This window comes from Diceros bicornis, chromosome 7, assembly GCF_020826845.1.
Source record: "Diceros bicornis minor isolate mBicDic1 chromosome 7, mDicBic1.mat.cur, whole genome shotgun sequence".
Lineage (NCBI taxonomy): Eukaryota > Metazoa > Chordata > Mammalia > Perissodactyla > Rhinocerotidae > Diceros > Diceros bicornis.
The window spans coordinates 6,876,883-6,893,229 of record NC_080746.1 but is presented as its reverse complement, the minus strand read 5'-3'; the positions used below and the strand labels follow the sequence as shown (position 1 = coordinate 6,893,229).

General features: G+C 35.5%; 1 protein-coding gene across 3 annotated transcripts in view; it reads right to left on the bottom strand.

Moving 5' to 3' along the window:
• ARHGAP32 (Rho GTPase activating protein 32) overlaps window positions 1–16,347 on the bottom strand; it is a 321,714-nt gene that overhangs the window by 176,679 nt on the left and 128,688 nt on the right. For all 3 annotated transcript variants that reach the window (XM_058544821.1, XM_058544819.1, XM_058544820.1), the window contains one exon: window positions 14,984–15,092. In XM_058544821.1, coding sequence (XP_058400804.1) covers window positions 14,984–15,088 — 105 coding nt within the window. In that variant the 5' untranslated portion in view covers window positions 15,089–15,092. The remainder of the gene's footprint in view (window positions 1–14,983; window positions 15,093–16,347) is intronic.

Sequence of the window (16,347 nt, the reverse complement as noted above, 5' to 3'; positions counted from 1 at the left end):
ATCTACCATAAATTACGTTGAACAACAGTATCACTAAAATGATTCTTTAGAATAAGTGTATCAGAGTGACGTCAGCATCATGGCAGAGTGAGCTCTTCCCTTCATTTAGCTCTCCCCCGCTAAGATACAAAGAAAAGGACATTCATATACCAACAGAGGACATTCAGACAACACAAGAGGCATCTGAGAGACCCACGCAGCCATACGTCTGAAGATGGAGATGCTGGACCCCCTGGAGAAAGTGGAAGGAGGTGAGGGGATCTCCTCTCCCTCCCCCAATAGCAGCAATCCAGGGTGCAGAACTGTGTGGGGCTCTCAGAGGAAAGGTGGGAGGGGCAGCCACCCATAGGAACACCTTTACTCTCCAAGCTGCCTCACAGCCCATGGGAAAGCCCCACACAGAGGTGGCTAAGCTATTGTGTGGGTGTCTGAATCAAGACAGCACACAAGGAGAGCAGACAGCAAGGGAAGAGTGAGAACAGCCCCGGGATCACACAGGCAAAAGAAAGCACCCCTCACCACGCCTGGCACTCCAGCTCAGCCAGTGGGCCAGAGCGCCCCGTGAATATGATAGAAAAGCGGTAGCTGTGAGCGAGCAAGCCGGGGATTGCAACGGGCTCAGAACACAAGCCCTTGAGCCCCACCCAGTGGTGGCAGGTGGAAGCTGTGATCAGATACTATCACTATGCAGAAGCACAAAACTATGCCATCAAACAGTACGAAGAAACATATTAATACTCCAGACTAGAAGGAAAATGACAAGCATCCTGAAATCAATCCTGAAGGCACAGAAATTTATAATCTAAACAAGAGAGAATTCAAAATAACTATCATAAAAAAACTCAAGGAGTTACAATAAAATATAGATAGTTCAATGAAATCAGAAACAAAATTAAGGAACAGAAGGATTCTTCACAAAGGGATTACAACTATAAAGAAAAACGAATCAGAAATGTTGGAGATGAAAAACACAATGGATGAGATAAAAAAAAAATCTGGACTCCCTGAATAATAAAGCTGATATTATGCAGGAGAGAATTATCAGTCAGGAGGACAGAAATACAGAAATGCTTCAGATGGAGAAGGAGAGAGAACTAAGACTAAAAAGAAATGAAGAAATTCTCCAAGAAATATCTGACTCAATTAGGAAATGCAAAATGAGAATTACTGGTATTCCAGAGGAAGAAGAAAACGAGAATAGAGCAGAAAGCTTGTTCAAAGAAACAATAGCTGAGACCTTCCCAAACCTGGGGAAGCAGCTGGAAATACAAGTGAAATAAGTTAAGAGAACTCCTAATTATATCAATGTAAAAAGACCTTCTCCAAGGCATTTAGTAGTAAAGCTGACAAAAGTCACCGACAAAGAAAAAATATTAAGTGCAGCAAGGCAGAAGAAAATAACTTACAAATGAACCCCTATCAGACTTTCAGCAGATTTATCAGCAGAAACCTTACAGACTAGGAAAGTGGAATGATATATTAAAAATTCTGAAACATGAAAATTTTCAGCCAAGAACACTCTATCCAGTGAAAATATCGTTCATATATGATGGAGAAATAATAACTATCCTAGATAAAAAAAAGCTAAGGGAGTTCATCACAAGACGCCCCCCTAAAAGAAATGCTCAAGAATGCCCTCACACCTGAAAAAAAAAAAAGCAATGGTTACAATGCCTAGAGCAAGGAGAGAAATAGCTAGACAAAATCAGAAAATTGCAGCTCTCTATCAAAACAGATTAGCAATCAATTATAACATTAAAGGAAAGGAAAATATCAAAAATAACTATAATATCATCATTTTAACCACAAACTCAAAACACAAGATGTAATAAGTTGTGCCAATAACTTACAAGGCAAAAAGGAAAGGGATGGAATCAGCCTAGTCTAAGGAAATAAGAAGATATCAGAAAATGGACTATCTCAACTACAAGATTTTTTATACAAACCTCATGGTAACCACTAAACAAATAATTAGAAAAGAGACACAAATGATAAAGATAACTCTAAGAGAACCATTATAGAGAACTACCAAATTGAATTGGTAGTCCTAAATACATGAGACGGGAAACAAGGGAAATGCAGAAGAACCAGAAAATGAGTGATAAAATGGCAGCATTAAGACCTCATATACCAAAATCACTCTAAATGTAAATGGATTGAATTCTCTAATCAAAAAACACAGAGTGGCAGGATGGATTAAAAAACAAGACCCAACAATATGCTGCCTCCAGGAAACACATCTCAACTCTAGAGAAAAACACGAGCTCAGACTGAAGGGACAGAAGATGATACTCCAAGCTAATGGCAAAAAAAGAAAGCAAGTGTTGCCATACATATATCAGAAAAAGCAAACTTCTAGATAAAACAAATAATCAGAAACAAAGAAGGACAATATATAATGACAAAAGGGACACTCCACCAAGAAACATAACACATAAATATATAGGCACTCAACACAGGAGCACCAAAGTACATAAACCAACTATTAACAAACTTAAAAGGAGATATTAACAACAAAAAAATAATAGTAGGGGACCCTAACCCCCCACTTACATCAATGGATAGATGATCCAGACAGAAGGTCAACAAGGAAAGAGTGGATTTAAACAAAAAACTAGACCAGATGGACTTAATAGATATATATATATAACACTCCATCCAAAAACAGCAGAATACACAGCCTTCTCAAGTGCACAGGGAACATTCTCAAGGATAGACCATATGTTAGGAAACAAGGCAAGCCTCTATAAATTCAAGAAGATTGAAATCATTATCGAGCATCTTTTCTGACCATAATGCTATGAAACTAGAAACCAACTACAAGAACAAAGCTGTGAAAGTAACAAATATGTGGACACTAAACAACATGCTGCTGAACAACCAATGAATCATTGAAGAAATTAAAAGAGAAATCATAAAATATGTGGAGACAAATGAAAATGAAAATACACCATACCAACTCATATGGGATGCAGCAAAAGTGGTCCAAACAGGGAAATTCATAGCAATACAGGCCCACCTCAACAAACAAGAAAAGTCTCAAATAAGCAACCTTAAACTACACCTAACAGAAAAATAAGAACAAAGCCCAAAGTGAACAGAAAGAGGGAAATAATAAAAACTAGAGCAGAAATAAATGAAATTAAAACAATAACAACAACAAAAAAACAGTAGAAAGGATCGATGAAACAAAGAGCTGGTTCTTTGAGAAGATAAACAAAATTGACAAACCCTTAGCCGGACTCACTAAGAAAAAAAGAGAGAAGGATCAAATAAGTAAAGTTAGAAATGAAAGAGGAGAAATCACAATGGATACCACAGAAATACAAAGGATTATAAGAGAATACTATGAAAAAGTACATGCCAACAAATTGGACAATCTAGAAGAAATGGATAGATTCTTAGACTCATACAACCTCCCAAAACTGAATCAAGAAGAAATAGAGAATATGAATAGACCAGTCACAAGTAAAGAGATTGAAATAGTAATGAAAAACTTCCCCCAAAATAAAAGTCCAGGACCAGATGGCTTCTCTGGAGAATTCTACCAAACACTCAAAGAAGACTTAATACCTATCCTTCTCAAACTATTCCAAAAAATTGAGGAAGAGAAAACACTTCCTAACACATTTTATGAGGCCAACATCACCCTGATACCAAAGCCAGGCAAGGAGAAAACAAAGAAGGAAAATTACAGGCCAATATTGCTGATGAACATAGATGAAAAAATCCTCAACAAAATACTGGCAAACTGAATATAGCAACACATTAAACCAACATTATACACTATGATCAAGTGGTATTTATACCAGGGACACAGCGATGGTTCCACTTCTGCAAATCAATGTGATACACCACATTAACAAAATGAGGAATAAAAACCAGATAATCATCTCAATAGATGCAGAGAAAGCATTTGACAAGATCCAACATCCATTTATGATAAAAACTCTCAATAAAATGGGTAAAGAAGTACCTCGACAGAAGTACCTCGACATAATAAAGGCCATATAAGACAAACATACAGCCAACATCATACTCAAGGGGAAAAACTGAAAGCCATCCCTCTGAGAACAGGAACAAGATAAGGGTGCTCACTCTCGCCACTCTTATTCAACATAGTATTGGAGGTTTTGGCCAGAGCAAGTAGGCAAGAAAAAGAAATAAAAGGGATCCAAATTGGAAAGGGAAGAAGTGAAACCCTGGCTGTTTGCAGATGACATGATTCTGTATATAGAAAACCCTAAAGGAAACCTATTAGAAATAATCAACAACTACAGCAAAGTTGCATGATACAAAATGAACTTACAAAAATAAGCTGCATTTCTGTACTCTAATAACAAACTAACAGAAAGAGAACTCAAGAAGACAATCCCATTTACAGCTGCAACAAAAAGAATAAAATATCTAGGAATAAATTTAACAAAGGAGGTGAAAGGCCAATACAATGAAAATTCTAAGACATTATTGAAAGAAATCGAAGATGACATAAAGAAATGGAAAGATATCCCATGCACATGGATTGGAAGAAAAAACATAGTTCAAATGTCCATACTACCTAAAGCAATCTACAGATTCAACACAATCCCAATCAGAATCCCAAGGACATTCTTCACGGGAAATAGAACAAAGAATACTAAAATTCATATGGGGGAGCAAAGGAGCCCAAAGAGCTAAAGCAATCCTGAGAAAAAAGAAAAAAGCTGGAAGTATCACAATCCCTGACTTCAAAATATACTGCAAACCCATACTGATCAAAATAGCATGGTACTGGTACAAAAACAGACACACAGGTCAATGGAACAGAATTGAAAGTCCAGAAATAAAACCACACATCTAGAGACAGCTAATCTTTGACAAAGGAGCCAAGAACATACAATGGAGAAAGGAAAGCCACATGCAAAAGAATGAAAGTAAACCATTATCTTTCCCCATACACAAAAATTAACTCCAATGGATTAAAGACTTGAAGGTAAGACCTGAAAGCATAAAACTCCTAGAAGAACATATAGGCAGTACACTCTTTGACATCAGTCTTAGAAGGATCTTTTCAAATACCATATGTACTCAGACAAGGGAAACAAAAGAAAAAATAAACAAGTGGGACTTCATCAGACTAAAGAGGTTCTGCAAGGCAAAGGAAACCAGGAACAAAACAAAAAGACAACCCACCAACTGGGAGAAAATATTTGCCAATTATATATCTGACAAGGGGTTAATCTCCAAAATATATAAAGAACTCACACAACTCAACAACAAAAAAACAAACAACCCAATCAAAAAGTGGACTGAGGATATGAACAAACATTTTTCCAAAGAAGATATACAGATGGCCAATAGGCACATGAAAAGATGTTCCACATCACTAATTATTAGGGAAATGCAAATCAAAACTACAGTGAGATATCACCTTACACCCGTCAGAATGGCTATAGTTAACAAGACAAAAAATAACAAATGTTGGAGAGGATGTGGAGAAAAGGGAACCCTCATACACTGCTGGTAGGAATGCAAACTGGTGCAACCACTACGGAAAACAGTATGGAGATTTCTTAAAAAATTTAAAATAGAAATACTGTACAACTCAGCTATCTCACTACTGGGTATTTATCCAAGAAACTTGAAATCAACAATTCAGAGAGACTTATGCACCCCTACGTTCACTGCAGCATTATTCACTATAGCCAAGAAGTGGAAGCAACCCAAGTGTCCCTTGACTGATGACTGCATAAAGAAGACATGGTGTGTGTGTGTGTGTGTGTGTGTGTGTGTGTGTGTGTGTGTGTGTAATGGAATACTACTCAGCCATAAAAAAGACAAAATTGTCCCATTTGCAACAATATGGATGGATTTTGAGGGTATGATGTTAAGGAAAATAAGCCAAAGACAAAATACCATACAATTTCACTCATATGTGGACGATAAACTAACACACAGACAAAGAGAACAGTTCAGTGGGTACCAGAGCGGGAAGGGGGATAGGTAGGGGCACAACGGGTGAAGGGATACATTTATATGTTGACTGACAAATAAGAATGCACAACTGAAATTTCACAACGTTATAAACTATTATGACCTCAATAAAAAAAAGAATAAGTATATCACAAATTCATTTATAACTGAGTTATCTGTGTGAATATTTTCAAAAGAATTCTGATACAACAAAACGTCCTTAACGTTAAAAACAGATTACATAACAATTCTCTTATTTCCTCCAATATGCTATCTAGAACTCCCAATACACAAGTGCTAAAAAACAGAAATAGGAATCAAAGAAGGAGACAGGTAGATTTCAGTATGTGGCTAATGCACAAAGCATGCGCACAGCCATCAAATAAGCTCCAGGAGTAAACTATACTGTTACCCTTATTTACTTTTCTATTCTGACTGGAAAAAACAGGGTGCGATTACTAAAGAAAAAAACCTGAAACTGATTATAACTAGTTCTTTTGCAGCAAAACAGTTGCCTTAAAGTTCAGGTTTCACTAGAAAATAATATCCTCCCAGAGAGAACCAACTAACAGCAGGGAAAAAAATTATTGAGGGGCAATGTTTAAAATAACAGAAAAAATTATTAGTAATTACCATTCGTACAATAATCACCAATTCTCTATTGGGCAACAGCTGGTTAATCTATCTAAAAATGAACACATTGACATACCAACAAAACTTGTAAATATTCTGAAATTTATACTTTTCTATAAGTATATAAAGAGATTCAACGTATCCTTCATCTCACTCCCATTTTCCCTGATCATTAAAGATAATCCTATTTATTCAGCAATTATTTAATTTGCTAAAAATACAGGTTCCAATGTTGTATATAATTTTACCAGACGTTTTATATAAAGGTTCCTAGGAAAATCTAAAAACAGTATACTATTTCCTTTATAGGCACTTTATTCACGTAAATTATTGCTAGTCTTCAGTGCTGCTAGAAAATGATACTGGTTTGTTTCTACACTTGAATTTTGTATACCAGATCTACTAATAAAAATTTGCATGTAATATTTAAATATATATTATAAAAATATAAAATCTAAATTCTTTCTGGAATAAGGCAGGGTACAAACAGAAGAAGGGTAGAAGGGAAGAAAGAAACACAAGTGAGGGAGACACTTAATTGGAAAATTTTTATTAAAGGAAGAAATAGCAAGATTTTCGACAATCCATGACACTCCAGTTGAGATCTATAAGAATCATTATTCCTCTAACTGCACGTTTTAAGTACTTTTCTCCTTGAATAGTTCATAAGTTTAAATTTTTAAAAGCTATATAACAAATTCTTTCAGTAAAAGTAACAGCCAGATCACTTAAAGCCTTAAATAGCACAATAACTGGAATGTAATTTTCATTTTAATAATTAACAATAAAATGCTGTGTTTAAGATTAGTTTAAAAGATTTTAGCCTTAACTTTATAAAACTGCCAATTTTCAACCCTTTTTAACCTACAAAATTAACAATTTCATAAAATTCAACCTAATATATATCCCAGAACTCTCAGGAGTGCATTAATTACCTTCAAGAATTAACACTATTTGATTCATACCAGAGAATTCCCACAATCTTCAGCTAGAACAGGATACACCATGGAATGGGGTGGGCTTGCAGTTGTTTATTGAAGAGCTCTGAATATAGCGGCGGACATTCAAAACCTGGGCTTTGCATATTAATCAATGGTTGCATTTGTGATTGTTCACAAAGAAACACTAAATAAAACATTCAGTCTTTAAACACTGTAAAACAATAAACACCATCAATTTCTCTGAATTATAACTAAAATTCACCCGTCAGTCAAAAATAAACAGTTATACAACAGTAGGAAAAGAGCTAAAGATATTCATTTAAGGAGGATTTGCAAAGACTTTTTTTCTTTTACTCAAATTGCAAATGTTTTTAGAGCTTCAGGGTAAAAGGAACTAGTCTAAGTACCACAGAGCAGGAACACCTATCAATCTGAAGCAAGAAACCAAATAACACACTTCTTCCAAAACTACCTCTTACTCAAGATTATTCAAAAGAAATAATCCAGCTGCTCTATAAATCCTCATTCCTCTTTACAAAGTAGGCAATAGAGGGGTGAAATGGTCCAAATACAAAGGGTACATTTTGAGAAAAATGTACCAATGGTCTCACTTTTGTTTTAAAAAAAGAAAGAAAAAATAGAAGAGAAGAAAAAACAAAAGAACAGAAAAGAAAAAAGAAAATTCATGTTATTGTCTGACAAATCAACACAATAAAGGCCATATATGACAAGCCCATGGCTAACATCATGCTCAATAGTGAAAGGCTGAAAGCTTTTCCTCTAAGATTAAGGACAAGACAAGGATGCCCACTCTCACCACGTCTATTCAACATAGTACTAGAAGTCCCGGCCAGAGAAATTAGACAAGAAAACAGAAAGGCATTCAAATCAGAAAGGAAGAAGTAAAATTGTCACTATTTGTCGATGACATGATATTATATATAGAAAACCCTCAAGACTCCACCAAAAACTGTTAGAACTAATAAACAAATTCAGTAAAAGTGCAGGATACAAATCAGTATACAAAAATCTGTTGCCTTTCTATACACTAATAACAAACTATCAGAAAGAGAAATTAAGAAAATAATCTCATTTACAATTGCATCCAAAAGAATGAAATACCTAGGAATAAATTTAACCAAGGAGATGAATGGCCTGAACACTGAAAACTATAAGACGTTGATGAAGGAAACTGAAGAAGATACAAACAAATGAAAAGATATTCTGTGCCCATGGATCAGAAGAACTAATATTGTTAAAATTTCCATGATACCCAAAGCAATCTACAGATTCAATGCAATCCCTATCAAAATTCCCATGGCATTTTTCACAGAAATAAAACAAAAAATCCTAAAATTTGTACAGAACCACAAAAGATACTGAATAGCCAAAACAACCTTAAGAAAGAAATACAAAGCTGGACGCATCATGCTTCCTGATTTCAAACCATATTATAAAGCTATAATAATCAAAATAGTATGGTATTGGCATAAAAACAAACACACAGATCAGCAGAACAGAATACAGCGCCCAGAAACAAACCCTCACATAAATGGTCAATTAATTTATGACAAAGGAGCCAAGAATATACAATGGGGAAAGAACATCTCTTCAACAAATGGTGTTGGAGAAACTGGACAGCCACATGCAAAAGAATAAAATTGGACAGCTATCTTACACCACCATACAAAAAAATTAACTCAAAGTGGATTAAAGACTTGAATATAAGACCTGAAACCATAAAACTTCTAGAAGAAAACACCGGTGGTAAGCTCCCCAACATCAGCCCTGGCAATGATTTTCTGGATTTGACACCGAAAGCAAAGGCAGAAAAAGCAAAAATATACAAGTGGGACTACATCAAAATAAAAAGCTTCTGCATAGCCAAGTAAACCATCAACGAAATGAAAAGGCAACCTACTGAATGGGAGAAAATATTTACAAATCATATATCTGGTAAGGGATTAACATTCAAACTATATAAAGAACTCATAAAACTCAATAGCAAAAAAAAAATCTGATTAAAAAGCGGGCAGAGGATCTGAATAGACATTTTTCCAAAGACGACGTAAAAATGGCCAACAGGTATATGAAAATGTGCTCAACACCACTAATCATCAGGGAAATGCAAATCAAAACCACAATAACATCGCCTCACACCTGTTAGAATGGCTATTAACAAAAAGACAAGAAATAACAAGTGCCGGCAAGGATTTGGAGAAAAGTGAACCCTTGTGCATATTGGTGAGAATGTAAATTCGTATAGCCACTACGGAAAACAGTATGGAAGTTCCCGAAAAAAATAAAAATAGAACTACTATATGGTCCAGCAATTTCACCTCTGGGTATTTATCTGAAGAAAATGAAAACACTAACTTCAAAAGATATCTGCACCTCCATGTTCACTGCAGCATTATTTACAATAGCCAAGACATATAAGCAACCTAAGTGTCCACTGATGGGTAAATGGATAAAGAAAATGTGGTGTGTATACATAAACATACACACACACAGGAATATAAGAAGGAAATCTTGCCATTTGTGACAATGTGAATGGATCTTGAGGGCATTATGCTAAGTGAAATAGAGAGAGACAAATACCGTTATGATCTCATTTGTATGTGTAATCTAAAAAAAAAAACCTCATAGATACAAAGAACAGATTGGTGGTTTCCAGAGGTGGGGAGTGTGAGGTGGGGGAAATGAGTGAAGGGGGTCAAAAGGTACAAATTTCCAGTTTTAAAATAAATAAGTCCTGGGGATGTAACGTACAGCATGGTGACTATAGTTGATAATACTATATTTGAAAGTTGCTGAGAGAGTAGATCTTAAAAGTTCTCATCACAAGAAAAAAATTTCTAACTATCTGTGGTGATACATGTTAACTAGACTTATTGTGGTGATCATTTAGCAATACACACATATATCGAATCATGTTGTATACCTGAAACTAGAAGTATATCTCAACTGAAAAACGACTATTTGTAAAATTTTTAAAATTCTTAACTCAGAAATTTCTGGCTTTCTTTTAAGTATGTACTTAAAAAAAACTAATATTCTGGCTATACAACGCAAATCAATGAAAGTTCAACAAACCCTTGTATTTCTAAAGGAACTCAAAAATTAACTAAATGGAATTGTTCTGGAGAAACATTTTATAAGAGTTTCTCTTAATAATAAACTTCTTTCTGAAACTGATATTTCACTTAAATTATTATTGAAAGAGAAAAGGTCCCAAACTTTCTTTACTCTTACTTCCTCATTAAAATCCATATGATTTTCTAGACAAAGTGTAGTAAAATAGTAGCTCTAATCTCATTTATATCTTTTTCATCATTCACTGTTCACTTTTTGCAACCTAGCAATGTACTATTTATTGCGTGATTTTTTTTTTAAAAAAGAAGATTATACCACCTGCTCTCAAGAAGCTTACACATGAAGAAATTAGAGTAACAATATAACAATATGGTACTCTAATAACATAGGATATAAATGGTAATTTCCATAGACAAATCAATGTGGACTCCTGAAAAGAGAATTCAGTAACTTTCTATGTACACAGCATATGACATTTTAATAGAGTAAATAAACCACCACATAACAACAAAGATCATCTTTCTTCCCATTCGATGAATTCAATGTACATTTTTTGGAGCTTATACAAATTGTACACAAACATGGGCAAAAGATTTTAGTGAATATCCTTGTTTGTCTTTGACTAGGCTATTTTACATCTCCAAAGGGTAGAAGTTAACTTGCAGAAAACTGATAGTATAAATAACTCCTGTCCATAGAAATGCAAATTGTGTCCAGTGAAACTGAACAGTTTTGCCAGTTTTGCAACCATTTGCATCCACTAGGCATGACTGATAAATAACAGTGAGGCACTTGGAATTCTCCTTTGAACCACACTTGACTGGTTCCTTCATTAATTAATGACTTAATATCTTTGGCATGTGTTCATTTTATATTTGTATGAGAGTCATGATAACATCCTCTTTTAAACTTTATCCTTCAATAAAATTAATACAACATGACCCCATCCTTCTTCAAAGAGCTCACAATATAGTAAGAGAGAGAGACATATTCATAACCAAGTAGAATGAGATTAAGTGTTATGATAGCAATATGAACAGCATACTATGAGAAGAAAAATAAAACTGTTTTCTATCTGGAAGGTTTAAGAGAGCCTTATATCTTAAGTTACAATTACACGATCAGGCAGGGGTCAAGAAACTACAACCAACCCAGCCCACTACCTGTTTTTGTACAGCTCATGAGCTAAAACTAATTTTTACATTTTGAAATGTCTGGGGGAAAAAAATCAAAAGAAAAATGATTATCTAATGACATGTAAAAATTACTTGAAATTCAAATATCAATGTCCACAAAAAAGGTTTGATTGAAACACAGCCACACTCATTCATGGATTATCTACGGCTGCTTTCATGTTACAATGACAGAACTGAGCAGCTGCAAATGAGACCTTATGTGGCATTCTCATCAATTCACACTGCTGCTCAGCACACCATGAATTACAATACAGAGTTATAACTCAACAGTGTTTCAAGTACCACATGTATGGCCATACAACATTTTTCAAATTACCAATTCATACACATCACGTAAAATTAAGCAAAGAAGAGAGAAGTGGACTTTGAACGTCATGCTTTTAAGGCCAGAAGAGTGTGGGTTTTGTCATCAAATTAGACGGCAAAACATTGTGTTTATTATGCAGTGACACTACAGGTGTGTTAAAGGACAGAATATACACCAACATTACCAAACAATGCACTCATCACAATATGCTCAACTCACAGGAAAGCAACAATCCGAAAAATCAGAAAATTCTAAAACAGAGTATATCATCACACAGAATTTCTTCACGAAAATTAAAACAAGATTGCGTCCAAAGTAAATTTCCAAGTAATTCATTTGTTAGCCAAGCAAGGAAAGCCATTTACCAACAGCGAGTCAATTAAATCATGTTTGACTACCGCAGCCAAAGAAATGTGTCCAGAGAAAACAAACTGTTTAAGCCTAATAGACTTTTGATGAGAACAGTTGCTTCAACAATTGAGGTCGTTGGGATCAAAATCAATAGTCAATTAAAAGACAAGGCAAATGATTTTAAGTGGTTTTCCTTGACTCTTGAGGAGTCAACAAATATAACCAATATTGCTCAGTTGTTGAGGACTCAATACTAAGTTGAAAGTGGCTGAAAAATTAGCCCCTATGACCAGTCCACATGGGACAACTAGAGGTGACAATATTCTCAAATAAATTCAGCAGACATTAATTCAGTACAACCTGAAATGGAATCTACTAAGATACATTACAACATATTTTGGTAAAAAATATGTGTGGAGTGGAAAAAGGCTTAATTGGACATACTTTCAACCTCTGTTATTAACCAATAAATGGCTTTCATAATTAGTTTTTGCTGTAGATTTGATACTATTTCCTAATGAATTTAACCTAAAATTACAAGGCAAAACATAGCGCATATGAGAAACTTACACTGTGATTATACTGTTAAAATTGCAAATAATCAGGGCCGGTCTGGTGGCGTAGTGGTTAAGTTTGTGCACTCCACTTCAGTGGCCCGGGGTTCGCAGGCTCGGATCCCAGGGACAGACCTGCGTACTACTATCAAGCCATGCTGTGGCAGGCATCCCACATATAAAGTAGAGGAAGACGGGCACAGCTGTTAGCCCAAGGCCAATCTTCCTCAGCAAAGAGAAGAGGATTAGCAATGGATGTTAGCTCAGGGCTAATCTTCCTCACATACACAAAAAAAATTGCAAGTAATCACAAGCTGCTCTACATACTTCCCAAGCTATCAAAGGTTAAAACAAGAAAGGAGATCTTCAGTACCACAAAAAATTTGCAGTGAATATATTTTCCAAGCTCAAACTACATTTCCAACAGGGTTTTTCAGACCACAATACAAGTGCAAAGTAGATTTCCGTTTGCAAAATCCATTTAACTGTGCAATTAAGGAGCTTCCACCTAACCTTCAATCAGAAGTTTGCAATGTAATGTTATGCTAAAAGGCAAAAATCAAGAGAAGAATCTAACAGAATTCTATAAATGCCTTCTAAGCGATGAATATGCTCAATTAAAACCATATGCTCATGAAATGATGTATTTGGCAGTACCTCTCTGAGTGAAAAGGCACTTTCAAAAATGAAATACATAAAATCTCATTATAGATCAGCATTGACAGATGAACATTTGCAATCAATTTGGATGATAAGAAATACTAACTTTTAACTACAATTAAGTAAAATGTTATTCTCCATAAAAAGAATTTCATTATTCTTATTAATAGACCTGAATTACAAAAAGTTATAGTACATTAAACAAGGATCTCAAACTTAACATGTGGAAAACTACACTGCATAGGATGTTTCCATCTAACCCCCAACAAAAACTGCTTTTCCAGCATGTCAGTGAATGTTAACTCCACTCTTCAGGTTGATCAAGCCAAAAAACTTGAAGCCACTCTGGGCATCTCTTTATCTCATTCTGTATATCCCCCATTCATCAGCAAAAACGGTTGGCTTTGTCTGTACAACTACATCTAGAATCTAACCATCTTTCACCGTTTCTACCACTCTGGTTCAAGGTACCATCACTGTTCACCTATTATAATAACCTTCTAACTGGTCTCTTTATTTCCTCTTTTGCCTCTCGCTTTAGCCTATTCACAAAGACCAGAGACTTCTTTTAAAATTTTAAGCCAGATCATGTCACTTCCTGGCCAAACACTGTCCAATGGTTTCCCATCCCACTCTGCATAAAAAGCCAAAGTCCTTATAAGGGACTACAAGAAACTATATGATCTGCTCTCCATCCACCCAAACCACTTCTCTAACCTTATCTCCTTCTACTTTTCCCCTGGCTCAATTTCAGCACATGTCCTACTTGCGTTTCTTCCAATCTGCTTTTTAACCCGATGGCACAGTCTTCATTTTTTCATTGCCTAAAATGATCTGTTCCCAGATAAACACACTACTCACTCCCTCACATCCTTTAGGTATTTGCTCAAATCTCACCTTGTCTCAGAGGCCATCTGTGACTACCCCATATAACTAGCAAGTATCCTTTCACACTGTACTCTACCACTCTGTAAGCCCCACTACTCTGCATTAATTTTCTACAACAGCACATACCACCACCACTTGCTATATTATATATTTAATTATTTGCTTCTCCTCCTACCTCATTAAAATATAAGCTCCACGAAGATAGGAAATTTGTGTGTTTTATTCAGGGCTCTGTCCACAGAGTCTAAAACAGTGCCTGGAATAGATTATTTGCTCAATAGATATTTCCTGAATAAATGAACAAAGCAACAAAAAAAAATTTGTGTGTGTGACTAATGCTTCCTCAGTTCCTTTTCCTTATGTAAGTAAAATATACGTATACACATATGCATAAAACTAATTTACCATTGCACTAAGTGTTTCTTCCCAATCAGGTCGCTCTCGAGGGTGAATGTTTCTGTGTAGTTCTGGAACAAAATCATCCTCTTCAGAATGTACCGAGGACTTCATCTTCCTAGAGATCAAAACATGAGAGACTGTGATAAGAATTCCCATTTCTAGGAAAGCTTTCCAAGGATCATAACTCAAAAGAACAGACAATTATATCCGACTTGAAGTTCAGTTACAAGAGCTTCATAGCTAGTATTGATCCTCCATGTCTACTCTGGCTTTCAGAGATCTTTCCTGATGTACCAAACACCTGCTTTTATTCTAAGAGATGGAAGTGAAGTTTATAACTAGCTAATCTTTATGGTCTGTGGTAACTATTAGGACTGATTTTATCTGTTCAACACAGTTGGAACCTTAAAAATATTTCTAACAGCCATCAATATTTACAGAACTGTGCTAAGCATTAGTAAATTTCCAGGATGAAAAGAAAGATATGGTACTTCTGGTTCCAACTTACGGAGCATAGTGGATTGAACTAGCACTCTTGAGGAGAACAACTACGAATGCTAGACCAAACATAAAACTATTTATCTGGAGGCACAGGAAAGCAATCAATCAATAGGGGTAGGACTTCTGGGGCTAAATTATTTGGGAGAAGGAAAACCCATGAAGCAAATTCCACATATCATCATTCTTTTGTATAAAAAATTTTCTAAATCAATGATGGGAAATAGAGCCTAAGCATAATACTGTAGTCTAATTGGGCTGAGGAGGCAGAGGTTGGAAGTTGAGGTTGCCAAAGCAGATAGGGCTTCAGGGTGAAAAATGCCCCTTCAAAAGACCTGCAGAGAAAAAGCCCATAAATCTACATGGAGATTCCTCTCAAACTGTTAACTTATTACTAAGCTCACAAGTATGTAGGACAAGATGCCAAGAAACCTATCAAAAAACAGTGAATTGGCAACTAAAGAGCCAAGCAGGTATTTCAGCAGCCCAGCCATACTGAGGAGATGACGGTTAGCAACCAAGCACTGCCAAGATGGAGGAGCACTGAAAAGAAAAGTCTCAACTGAGACTCCAAAAAAGCCATGCCTTAGGAATAAGGATAAAATAGCGATGGACAAGCTCTAACACAGCCTAAAGTCAAGCCTTAACACAATCAGAACTGCCAGAAGAAAAATGAACTATCTTCAGAGGAAAACAACATTCTACAGACCCCCTGTGAATTTTTCATCCACCTTGTCTGGTATCCAGTACATAAGGTAGGCTTAAAAAAAAAAAAGAACAATGAATAAAAATTGGAAAAAAATTGGTCAAAACAGAAAGACACGTACAGTTGATTCAGATTTTAGAATTAGCAAAAAGGGACGTTAAAATAG